This window comes from Pieris napi, chromosome 8 (genome assembly GCF_905475465.1).
Source record: "Pieris napi chromosome 8, ilPieNapi1.2, whole genome shotgun sequence".
Lineage (NCBI taxonomy): Eukaryota > Metazoa > Arthropoda > Insecta > Lepidoptera > Pieridae > Pieris > Pieris napi.
Genome location: NC_062241.1, coordinates 12,593,782 through 12,606,788, shown reverse-complemented (window position 1 = coordinate 12,606,788; position 13,007 = coordinate 12,593,782). Strand labels below are relative to the sequence as shown.

Here is a 13,007-nt window from a genome sequence, read left to right as displayed (position 1 = left end):
AGTCTGTCGGGACAGCTCAAAAATAAATGCTTCCAAGCTTCGACAGGTGAAATCAAAAGAGATATTTGTACTCACGGGGTCCGTTAGAGCGTTGAGCGGTGCTCGGACGTGCCTTGTAGGTCCGTGGTAGGTGTTGTGCGCGAAACCGAATCCCTCGTACACTGACGGACTTAGCACGTCTGATTCCTCCGCTCTGAAAACATTTAAAATTACATAATAAGAAAGGATACAAATCCACCAATCAATCCCAAGGATCATTAAAGTATTCGTCAAATTTATAAAAAGCTTTATTGATTAATTCATTGAATTTATTTAGTGATAATTGTTGTTTAAAGTGGTTTATTTTCTGGAGCCTGATTGGTCGTAACGCTTAGACTAATTCTGTTTCGAGTATTATACTGGTGAAAGTCAGTGTTTTAAAATCGTTTATATTTTTTGTACATACAACAAGACTTCAAGAATATATTGACCAGATAGTGTCATAATATTAAATTCCTTAGTTATTCCGTACCGACTTCCTTGAGGAAACACAACAAAACCCCCGAACATCCCAATAATATATACATATCACATAAGGTAGTAAATATAATGTATGTTAAATTTAAAGTTATATAACTATCGGGACGAATGGCGGAACACTGAACAGAGTGACAAACACACCTGTGTGGCTGTAAAGTAGGATGCAGTGGGCTGACGTTGGAAACTCTGACGTCATATCCGGCAGCCACGCCGCCCAACAACGCCGCCATATTGTATAGCACCAGCTCGATTATACTCGGCTTTTTGAACTTATAACCTGGAATCAAAGAATATTTTTTTAGTTTTAACTTCCTTAAAGTTAGAGAAGTGAATTCAGAATGCTTGTGAACATACCTTCAGTACTATAAAGAGTAGGCATGGGTATCGAATACCTCGACGACGTACCGAGTGGGAACTCTGGACCCCATTCGTCCGGACTGAAGTCTGTGTAAGGAAGAAAACAACCTATGTGAATAGAAACATAGGCATTAGACTAGGGGCGTGCTCACAACATCTATATTAGCAATTAGCATCGATGTGACCACTGACAATAAAGAAATTCGAGAAGTTTTACATTAAAAGGTTCATAAATTCAGTCTTAAATTACCGTTTACCGTTCATAACAACAAATTTTGGGAGATAGACGAGATAAGAAAATAATTTTCTATTGTGTAGTTTTTGATTGCCCTATTCTATTTTGAAATCATACACCCTGTACAAGTCTACATCGATGCTTCATTAGCAATTTATAGTATACATTGTGCAATGATATGAACGAATGTCTGCAATTGATGAGCTGCGAAATTCTAATTCAAATACACATTAATAACTTAATTGTTTTAACACTATTTAGTTACACTTTATATTACACCTAGAAGTTCAAAGATGCGATGTGAATAGTGCGAATAAAACGCGTGTAAATATCTACGCATGCCACACAGTTCATAAGCAACATAAAAAGCAATCGTCGCTTAAAAACACAAATTTTTATTCTCAATTTGGTTATTTATTTGCGTTTCCAATCGAACTTTCAGTTTATCGTAAAATAAAAATAAAATATGTTTATTATGGAACATAAGATACATGTATCACTTATTCCACGTCATTAAATTTGAATTTGTACGTGTCGTACGTTCATATATAAAATCCTAAATATACACAGAATTTTGAATTTCCAATTATTTTACAGAATTTTAATAAAATGTAGAATATATTTCGTTTACGATAAACTGACTCGAGCTAAACTAAAAAAAGTAAAATACTTACATTTGCAAATGAAATCGTGGCGCGATCTGTCTCTTAATTGTTATAATGTTATCCTCCATCGATTGAGTCCCGATTAGAAAAGCTAAGCTCCTTTTCCTTCACCTCTCTTTGTATTTGTCAACGAGACAGTCTCTTTGTTAAGGGTAATGTTAGCTTTATTAGTAGACCCATGTTAAAAGAATACACCAGACTCGATTTTATGGAAAAGGTTTATTGATATATAAAGAATTAAGTATAAACTAAAGAACCGGATCACCAAGAGTTTTATTCGATTGCCCTAACGGTTTAACTTCGGCCGGGGAGAGTCGGCGGAGGAAAGATCGGTCCCCGATCTCAAATAGATTTAACTGAAATTTCGGTGTGACTAGGTGGGGCGGCAGTTTAAAAATCATATCATCGCTGTTAACCGATTGCCGACGATTAGAACCCGAACGGAAAACAGAAAATTAACCCTCCGTCGACTCGCAGCCGGCCCTCCGGTGACATTTCGACAATTTCTGAGTCTAGGTCCACCACCACGGGAACGTGTTATCGAATGTTACAACGGAAATTTTGTACTATCTTACATTATCCTTTATCCTACTCTACTCCAGCTTTGAAAGGCTGTCCGACGTGACACAAACGCGGAATCGAACAGGCTTCCAGAAACCGAGAGGCCATTGTAAACATTTGAAAGCGTGCCACGATACGACGAGGTGAAGAAGCGATGTCTAACGTAAGTACAAAATACATAGATAATAAACCGTCCCGTAAATAGCGGATCGAACTGATAAGCATGCATAGCGTAAAACAGGCTCAAGCAAACAAATGCTTACAATTCACAAAACAATAGAAAATTACAAAATCTACTTAGGCTACGACACACAAACATCTCGAACCTTCGGCCGAACTACGGCTTCGCTACTTTTGTGACTAATGACAACTTCTCATTTACGTTTTCATTTCGAGAATATACTTACAAGGGTACGGCAGATTGTCTGACGATCCTTTAGCGGCGAGAAAAAAAATCAGAACAAAATTAGTGTCGCCGATACGACGTAGAAACGATTTTTTTTTTATTTTTTTACTATACGAGATCTCTACGCGCATCGACTCACACGTTGGCAAGAACCCTAAAAAAATCAGTCGATTGAGAACTATCAAGTCTTCTAGAGACACACCTCACAGATCTAGCGTCACCTTCTCTAACCTAACCTAACCTAAACCTAGGGAATCGCCGGCGACGCTTCGTAGGATTTTGTCATAGAAAAATATCGCTATCGGCGCCGGCGACTCGTCTTACTCTAGCGTATCTAATGTCGGAATAAATGCTCTATGTCAAATCACTATTCTCCGATTCGCCTCGATTTTTGGAATTCACAGGGTGAAGCCGATAACTTAGAGAACACTGGTCCTTAACTAAATCTAGCCTAGGGAAAAATAAGTCTTTTTATCTTATAAACTTAAACTAAATCGAATCTTCGAGACTCATTCGCCCGGAACCCGTCGAGGGACGAGGTCGGTCGCGATAATAATTGCGCGTCAGGGACTCGATCGCGAAAGGGATACAGCGTGACGTCACTCGTCCCTCAAGAGCTCCGTGGTGTCCGAGGACAGGCTCCCGGCCACGGCGAGGAGGCCGGCGAGGCTGTTGGACCGGATGGACTTGAGGAAGTTCTTCTTGATCTCGCCTCGGGGGCCCTCGCGGCCGTCGGGGAGGCCGAAGACGGTGTCGTAGTGGGGGATGTCGGCGGCGGAGGTGAACATGGGGCAGAGGAGGAATCGGTTCCGTCGCGGTTCGTCGTTCTCGTAAAGCAAGTCGTCGTGGCTGCCGCTTCGTTTCGCGGCTAGGTCGGTTTTGGGCGCGCGCACTTGGGATTTCGATTTGCGAGGCTTGCGCTTCGGGTGCTCGACCGCGCTTATTATTAGCCCGGGCCGATCCGCTTCTTCGTGTGGACAAAACTTATATTAGGTCGGCCTTCGCATACCTTCACACGATACTTCATAAGTATACGTAAGTTTATCCATAAATTTCTCGGATTATTCCAATTTGAGAAACGGTTTATATTTCGTCAAAATCGGTTCAATAGTTGTACTTGGCAAACGGCATTTTTTTCTGTTGGCGTTTTGATAAGTCTGAATGAATGATAAATAAATCTACTCACCGGGATGCCGGGCGGGCGAGGCGCGAGCGGGCGAGAGGTGGGGGGCGGAGGTAGAGGCGGAGGGGCGGTGGGGACGGGCGCGGAGGGCGGGTAGCGGCAGATGCGTCCGCGTGCGCGTGTGTCCGGTGGACGGACCCCACGTCTTGCCTTTCACGCCGTCCGCGGGTACTGCGAAGCGATGTCGACGTCTTTTAAATATCTCAATATTTATTGAGAAATAAAAGAGAAAGACTCTATACTTAAAATGTAAATAGATAATTCTTAAGCATTTATCTATAAAATAATTAATCAAAGAACATGAAATAGCAGAGATATTTTAAACATTATTTTTAATTTAAGATTAAAGGTTTAGTCTTTTGTTTTGCAATTCTTTCCTCCCAAAGAATACTCACGAGCGATGGCCCGCATGATGGCGGGGGATCCGGGCGGCGTGTCCTTGGCGACCGCGACTAACTGCTTCACGCTGGCTTCGTCGTTGGGCCTCACGGTCAGCGTGTGACGGAAGTCCAAGGGCGAGGAGATCGTGTCCTTCTTTAGCAGACGGATCTTGCTGAATTTGCCTGAAAATTTTATTTTTGAACTGTACAATTTTTACGGAACGTCACGAAAAAAAAGGAAGAGAGCGATTGAGGCCGATTGAGAGAGAGTGAGAAGGGTGAATTACCTTATAGAAATTCTATTTTAAAAATAAAATTTCGTAATGAGAATTTAAGTAATATTACTATTTTATATTTTATTCAAAATAATTTATTAAAATCTCAAATGACACATTGTAAATTAAAATGCCACGTGATTTTATTATCGAAGAAATAAGTCCTATATTAAAAAATTCATAACCGAAATTAAGGATATGCTTGCTAAAGCAAACTCTCAAAATGAAAGTAAATTCACCTCCTTGCAATCCTCCATGAGAGAAATCCTGACACAAAATACAGAAATAAAAGACTCCATTGCTTTTGTCTCTAAGCAGTACGAAGATATGAAAGCTAAATACGAGAAGTTGGAAAAACAGAGGAATGAAGATCGTCTGTATATTGATCAGCTTGAAAAGAAAATCGAGTCGCTGGAACGAACGTCTGCCTCAACTAAACTTGAACTAAGAAATATTCCTAAGATTACCGGTGAAAATAAGGATAGTTTATGTAAAATTGCTTCAAAAGCTGCAGATGTTATTGATTTTCCCATACAGAAACAGGATATTAAGGATATTTATCGTACAAAAAGTAAAACTGGACATGGAGCAATTATTGTGGAATTGGGCAGCGTTATATTGAAAGATGGTATTATTGAAAAGGCACGCAAATTTAACAAAATGAATTCTGCTAACAAATTGAACACGGCACACTTAAGTTTGGAAGGACCAGCAAAGCCATTTTTTATTTCAGAATGTCTATCACCCTGCGGAAAACGATTAAATTATCTGGCTCGTGCATTTGCTCAGGAAAATGGATATAAATTCTGCTGGACCTCATTTGGAAGAACCTACCTGAGACAAGATGAAGGTAAACGGCATATTAGAATTGATAGTGAGGGTGATTTAAATAAACTTCGTCTAAAACAATGACTTTTTGAGGCCCCCAGGAAACTCCGCCGGCCTACGATAACTTTCCTGTTTGTGAAAATCCGGCACTTAATTATTGTTTTTATAGATATTATTTTATTTTTTTATATATTATATTATTGTTTTACTTTATATACATACTTATACTCTGTTCATTGTATTGTATTTTACATAACTAAAAAATTATACATTCTTAGTCTAGTGATCATGTTGAAATCGAGATCTTATCTTTGTAAAAATGTCAGCATTTCTCAGACACGAGTAGCTGCGACAAAAAGCTTAATATTTTACAAATGGCTAGATTTATTGATAATATAAATAATGATATTGATAATATAACAGTGGCAACTGCCTACAGTTGTGATATAAATAATTGTAATGATTTAGTTAAAAAATCAGGAAACTCCCTAAAAATTATAACACAAAATATCCGTAGCGTTTACAAAAATATTGATGCATTCTTGGCCCATATAGCTCGTCTGTACTTTGATCCAGATATAATAATTTTAACTGAATGCTGGTTAAACGATAATAAACCCATACCCAGTCTCAAGGATTATAATTCTTATTTCACAAAAAAGTGCTTAAATCAAAATGACGGTATTATAATTTATGCTAAACAAAATATAAATTGCGAAATTGAAGAACCTAATCCTAAAGATGCTAACTTTCTGCTTGCTAAAATAGTACCAGATATTGTACTTTTAGCTATTTATAGATCACCATCCTTTTACTACACTGAGCGCTTTTTGAATGCTTTGAATGATATTGTTAAATCTATAAAATCTAAGAATATATTTTTAATAGGTGATATAAATATCGATATAAAACCTGGAAACGGTGACAGAAACAGTAACTCTTACTTAAATTTAACCAGCGAATTGGGTTTTCTGCCAGGCCACACATATCCAACACGATTAAGCAATTGTCTCGATCATGTAATGGTTAAAACTGTTTTACAAACTAGTGTTATAGTTATAAATTCCACCGTAACTGATCACGACTCTATTCTAATAAATCTATCCCTTAACAGTAAACGGACTAATACTCAGTGCCCTTCCATTGTTGAAAGAGTAAATTTTAGTGAAGCTATAAAATATGTTGAATTGGCTGATTTTACTTTTATGACTAACAAGCAAGACGCCGAGTCTGCTGCGACTCGATTTGTTGAAATTCTGTCATCTGCTATTAAAGCTAACACTGAAAAAGTCCGTGTACCCAGGCGCAAAAAATCTCTTAAGCCCTGGATGACTCCGGGCCTACTTCGCTGTATCCGTCACCGGGATAAACTGCATCTTAATTTAAAAAGGGACCCCCAAAATGAAATTCTTAAAATAACCTATAAAAGGTACAGGAATTTTTGTTGCTCATTACTTAGAAAATTGAAGCGCGAACACGATAAATTCTTATTAAAAAGTGCAAAATCAAATAAAGAAACCTGGGCTGCAATAAAATATGTCACCGATAGTTCAAGTAAAAAATCTTCTGCCGATGAGTTAATTAGGAATTGTAACGCATTGGATGCGGTTGAGGACATAAATAGTTATTTTTCTAATGTTGGTAGAGAGCTAGCTGAAAAACTTACAGGGTGTAAGTATAACTACATATGTACAAGATCTAATTGCTTGACTAACTCCTTCGTACTAATGCCACCAGATGAGGTTGAGGTGGAATCTCTCATCTTAAGCTTAAAAAATGATTGTGCCACTGGTTGGGACTCTATACCAGCTCGATTTCTAAAAATGGTAAGACATGTCATTGTATCGCCGCTTACTATCTTGTTTCAGACATGTTTTAGGGAAGGCTGCTTTCCAAAAGTCTTTAAAAGGTCTCTCATTACTCCTGTTCACAAGGGTGGGGCACGGGATTGTGTTGCAAACTACAGACCGATTTCTGTGCTTACAGCACTATCAAAAATCCTAGAAAAGATGCTTAACGTGAGGTTAATACAGTTTTTAAATCGGTACAATATTCTGTCCAGCTCACAATTTGGTTTCAGAATGGGTATGTCAACAGAAGACGCTGTGGGTAGCTTGATTGAGTTTGTCACAGAAAAACTTGACAGGAAACAAAAGTGCCTTGGTGTCTTCCTCGATCTTGCCAAGGCATTTGATACCGTCTCAATACCTATACTTGTGGACAAACTGGAGCGAATTGGAATAAGAGACTCAGCCCTGCTTATTTTTAAAGATTTCCTTAGTGGTCGGGTGCAAAGGGTTAAGATTAATAATTATATTAGTTCCGACGCAAATGTAACTTTTGGAGTTCCGCAAGGCAGTATTCTTGGTCCAAGTCTTTTTCTTATTTACATAAACGACCTATGTAATATGTCCCTAACTAGTTGCAGGTTGTTTACCTATGCCGATGATACGGCTATAGTTTTTTATGGGGACACCTGGACCGAGATACAAAATATTGCCGAAAGCGGACTGCAGAAGGTGGCTAGATGGCTCAGGGAAAATTTACTTACTTTAAATATTTCTAAAACTTCGTATATTCAGTTCCAAACTATTAATTCCCATATGACTGATATTAATCTTAAAATACACATATGTGTCTCTGAGCGCAATTGTACTTGCATTAATATAACAAAATCCAATACCATTAAATACCTCGGTATCGAATTAGATAATAAATTGAGTTGGCTTCCTCACATTGAGATTATAACGGCACGCACGCGAAAACTAATCTGGACATTCAAAAAATTACGTTATGCCGCGGAATTTGAACTACTCCGCACTGTTTACTTTGCCTTAGTAAAATCGGTTATTGGATACTGCGTGAGCGTGTGGGGTGGAGCGTGCAAGTCACATCTAATTCAGCTTGAAAGAGCCCACAGATCTTTACTAAAAGTAATGACTTTCAAACCCTACAGATTTTCAACCACACTTTTATATAAACAGTGTGAGCTCCTCAGTGTTAGACAGTTATTCGTCTTTAATATAATAGCCAAACAACATGTCCATACCCCTTATAACCCAGAGGTTTGCAGTAACAAACGCTGTATACCAAATGTACTCCCCACAGCAAAATTCCGTACTACCTTCGCAAGGCGACAACGAGCATATCTCTCAGTCTTTCTATATAATAAAATAAACAAAAAATTAAATTTCTACCCTCTTTCACTACATGACTGCAAATCAATTGTTAAGACTTGGCTTTTGTCCTTAAATTATGAGGAAACAGAAGATCTATTTAACTAACATGCTACAATAATATTTTAGTTATTTTGATTCATTAATTATGTGTATAATTTATATATTTATACTAGTGTTACATATACCCATATGTAAAATGTATAATTATGTATATTTATGTATTATGTATATTTATGTATTTTAGTATTTTATGTGTATGTACCTATTTTATTACCTATTATATTCATTGTAATTTATACTGAAACATTTTTTTTTTAATATATGTTATTTTTGTTTAAGTATATTATGTGTAAGAAGATAATTAGATGTAATATCTGGAATTTACAAATGTCTATAAAAAGTATTGTCTTGTAAAATTTTGAATAAGCTCTCTTGACACTTGTTACGAATTATATTGGGAGAAGCCACTGACTCCTGAGATACAGGCACTAAAGCCTAGTTTAGGTGTCAGAGTCTTCATAGGATTTCTGTAATTACAAATATGTCAATAAAGATTATTATTATTATTATTATTAATAAATTAAGAAAATTATATTTATTATTTGAATAGATTTTCGGCACTTTTAATATTTTAAGGACAATTTAATTCATTAAATGCCTAACATATTTTCCATTTTCCCTCTCTCTAAATCTCGGAAATCTAAAGTTTTAGATTTGTATAAATATGAACAAGACTTAAAAAATAGTTTGCCAAAGAAGTTTCACTTCTGACATGTGTACTTTGTACGTACGCCCTTTTTATTATTATTTAGTTCTCGTTAAATTAGTGTCATCGTAAAGACAGTTTTTTTGCAAAGAATTACTCTTAAGCGTGCAAATCAAACCGTACGTTTGAATCACGACAGTGCATAAATGGAAATTTCATACTATATGTGCAGTTAGGAGTTGCTCCCTGGCACAGGCTAACATAGGAAACCGGCCTGAAACGGGTCTCAATTCCAAAAATCGATGACATGTGTCAAAAACAGAAGAAAAATTTCATAGACAAAAATAGGCCCACCTAGTTGTCTATGAAATTTTTAAAATTATCTAAAAAATGTATCTTCGAAAATTTTATATTTTCGGCAATCTGAGGTTAAAACTCATATAATTGCAGGGTTACTGGTTATCTATTATATAAATAATTAACGATTCTTCAAGGACACTATATTTTAATTGCAATAAATAAATACATTTTAATTGTTATCATTTTGTTATAGTGTTTTTTTTTAAACATGATATAAACATGTGATGCATTCAATTTTTAAACATAATTATTATTTACAAATGACAATTTTTTTTTAAAAGCCGTCTTACCTTTCCGTTTGTTAGGCTGCGGCGGTTGTTGCGACATATTACTAGCGAATATTAGTATGTGCAATTCACGAGCTGCCAGATCGATCTCTCTCATCTCCAACTCCCTCTCTTTCTGCGCGAGGTTCTGTTCTACCAGCCTCTGCTGGAGCTGGGCTCTGGTGAGTTCTTCTTCGCGACATCGAAGCTCCTGAAATATCAAAATATTTCTGTAAATGACCGTCAAACAAATCCAGGCAAGCAATTTAAAAAAAATAGGGTTACTTTTTTAGTCTATGAGCAACAGATTGAAAAAAAATATAATTATATTGATTAAATTAATTTTTATTAATGCCTCCTTGAGGCACCCATGTCTGAAACTGGAGTTTATTGATTTTAGCTCTTGAGTCAGTGTAATAACTTATATTTAATTGACAAATATAATCAGTAATATTGAAATCATAGATTTATTTTCATACTCTCTTTTATCTTTGATTATATAATACAAAATGACAGCAACTGCTTACATAGCTTGGAGATTATGCACATGGCATATGGCCTAGAGGTTGTAGGTTTAAATTGTGGAGAAACAAAATAAAAATAGATGTCTACGTCATGCATTTGGGGATTATAGAATTTCTACAAATACCAGATAGATGTCATTTGCAATTTATTACTATTACCAGAGATTCTGTTCTCTATTTCCTTAACAGTAATACATATTTGCAAAGAAATAATAATTCAAAATAAATATTTAACTTTCTTACATCTACAAAAAATCTACAATCCAAGCGGTTAAACACACTTAATACATTATATACTACATTAAAAGTTACAACAGAAATACTATGAGTTAGTAGCACTAACCTCTTCTATAGTTTTGCATTCCTATGTGTAAGCAGATAGAAGACAATTTGCATTATTTTATTGTAATTATAATACATAATACTCTACGCTGTTACAACAATTAAATATGTTGATATGTTTAAGTTATACATATATTGTTTAATGAAAAATGCAATGACACAAACAGACAAGATTACAGGCAAAAATTACCTCCTCTTATTATAATAGAACTATTATCAAATATTATTTTTTTCTGAAACATCAAAAAGATAAATTAACTTCCAAGTCTGCCGAACACATAACTTTTTGGTACCGCCAGTCCGTAAACCTCCCTTACCTTCTCTTTTCTCCTTAGATCCCTCAGAACCTCTTCAATTTCTATCCTCCATCCATCTTGCATTGTGTGAAAACTTTCGTGAGGTGCGCGGGTGAATTCTGATTGTCTGATCCGATCCAGCTGTTCCAGGATTTCAGGGAATAACGGCCGTTCTCGAGGGTTCGAATGCCAGCAGGCTGGAATATGAATGCAATAGATTGTAAATTATGTTGAGTATACATATTTTTTTATATGCTCATTTTAATTATCAATACAAAATACTATGTCAAACAATATACTAATACAGGGACCTGATGCGGAGCAAAAGTTTGTATGAGAAGTCTTACAGCTTATGGTATCATAACTCTAAAACTTTTAAACAGATTTGACAACAGAGTTTGTACGTTAAACCAGGGATGTTATGGAGCTCCATTTCGTTTCGGATAGTTTCGAAGCGGTATAATAATAATAAGAGTCTAAAATCTAAATAGAACTAAATCATTACATACTATGTATTTGTATTTATATTTCACTTCAATCTAATAACCGTAATCGAAACTAACGGATAATCCGAAATAATTAAAAATCTGTAACCGTATCGCAAATCGATATAATTTTATTTCTATATCCATATCCGTATCCAGATCCGAAATAACATATCCATAACATCTCTACGTTAAACTATGACAAACTCTTGATTTAACTACATGTGTGGGTCAAGGCGCTGTTCTCTTCAGTAGCAAGTACCTCGTCTTTTCTTTCTATCCTCGAATACAAAAAGCTAAGTAAAACATGTTAATGTACTACCAAAGAGAAAAAATATGAAACATTTTCATCCCCTTACCTTCCATAAGCACTCTCCAAGGCTCCGGGCACGTACTGGGTATGGGCAGCGTGAGTTTGTTGACGGCGACCCCATAAGCGACCGCTAACGCATCGATGCCCTTATAAGGTGTCTCGCCCGTGAGTAGTTCCCAAAGTAAAACCCCATATGACCAGACGTCTGACGCGTGGGAAAACGTCGAGTTCTTTATCACCTGGAAGTTTTGTTGAGGTTTGTTCAGTCCTAATTTTAAAGAAATATGGATACAAATATCAAATTTTTTAGAAAGATTGTAAAAAATAAACAATAAAAATCGCCGTTTTAAAAAACAATAAAAAACATTCTATGATAACCCTTGCTCTCTTATATTTATATTCATGAAGTCATCCTTTTTTTTTAAAGTTTAATAAAACTTTTTTATAATCCTCATTACTTGTTAGATAGCTATTAAAAAGAGAGGCGGAGAGTTTATTGCCAGTTCTTCTCTTCCTTCGTTCTACGCCCTTGATTTGAGAAGTGGCAGTAAATGTATATTTCTTTTTTGACGTTCATAAGTGTACATTGTGTTACCTATATGAATAAAGGAGTTTTGACTTTTTGACTAACCTCAGGTGGCATCCAGGCGTAAGTCCCCGCTGCAGACATTCTTGTCGTTTTGTAGACCTCCCGGGCAAGACCAAAGTCCGTAATCTTCAGAGTTTTGTTCTCTAACATGTCGTCTGTTAATATTGTCTCACTTAACAAAACTGAAATTAAAAAAAAACTCATTACATTTCGTCGACATCAAATTTAGGCATGGAAGGCAAAATACTAAATTGGTAGGGTGTTTTTATTCAATTTTTTAATATAATAATAAAATCTAATATAAACATAAATAGAAGTCTTCATCGTAAGTTATCATCTTTAATTAGAATTCTTAGAGCGCTAAATGTAAATTTAAAATTAATTTAACGTTTTTTTGACGTTAATAAGTGTATTTGTTTACCTATATGAATAAAGATATTTTGAGTTTGAGTATGGCAAGTTCTTTCACTCAGTCTTAAAAAGCTTTATGTGGGTACAGTAACAACATCGTATTTAAGTTCATTTGCATTTCTAAAAA

The 13,007-nt window shown here is 35.9% G+C and overlaps 1 protein-coding gene across 4 annotated transcripts in view; it reads right to left on the bottom strand.

Moving 5' to 3' along the window:
• Positions 1-13,007, bottom strand: part of LOC125052057 (mitogen-activated protein kinase kinase kinase 11) — a 46,656-nt gene that overhangs the window by 3,390 nt on the left and 30,259 nt on the right. The window contains exons 2-11 of one of the 4 annotated variants that reach the window (XM_047652711.1): positions 12,512-12,651; positions 11,927-12,119; positions 11,104-11,279; positions 10,788-10,808; positions 9,945-10,131; positions 4,322-4,489; positions 3,930-4,097; positions 874-984; positions 661-796; positions 76-193 (exon numbers count right to left, since the gene is read on the bottom strand). In XM_047652711.1, coding sequence (XP_047508667.1) covers positions 76-193; positions 661-796; positions 874-984; positions 3,930-4,097; positions 4,322-4,489; positions 9,945-10,131; positions 10,788-10,808; positions 11,104-11,279; positions 11,927-12,119; positions 12,512-12,651 — 1,418 coding nt within the window. The remainder of the gene's footprint in view (positions 1-75; positions 194-660; positions 797-873; positions 985-3,929; positions 4,098-4,321; positions 4,490-9,944; positions 10,132-10,787; positions 10,809-11,103; positions 11,280-11,926; positions 12,120-12,511; positions 12,652-13,007) is intronic. The other 3 variants (XM_047652713.1, XM_047652712.1, XM_047652714.1) reach the window with 3 other exon arrangements.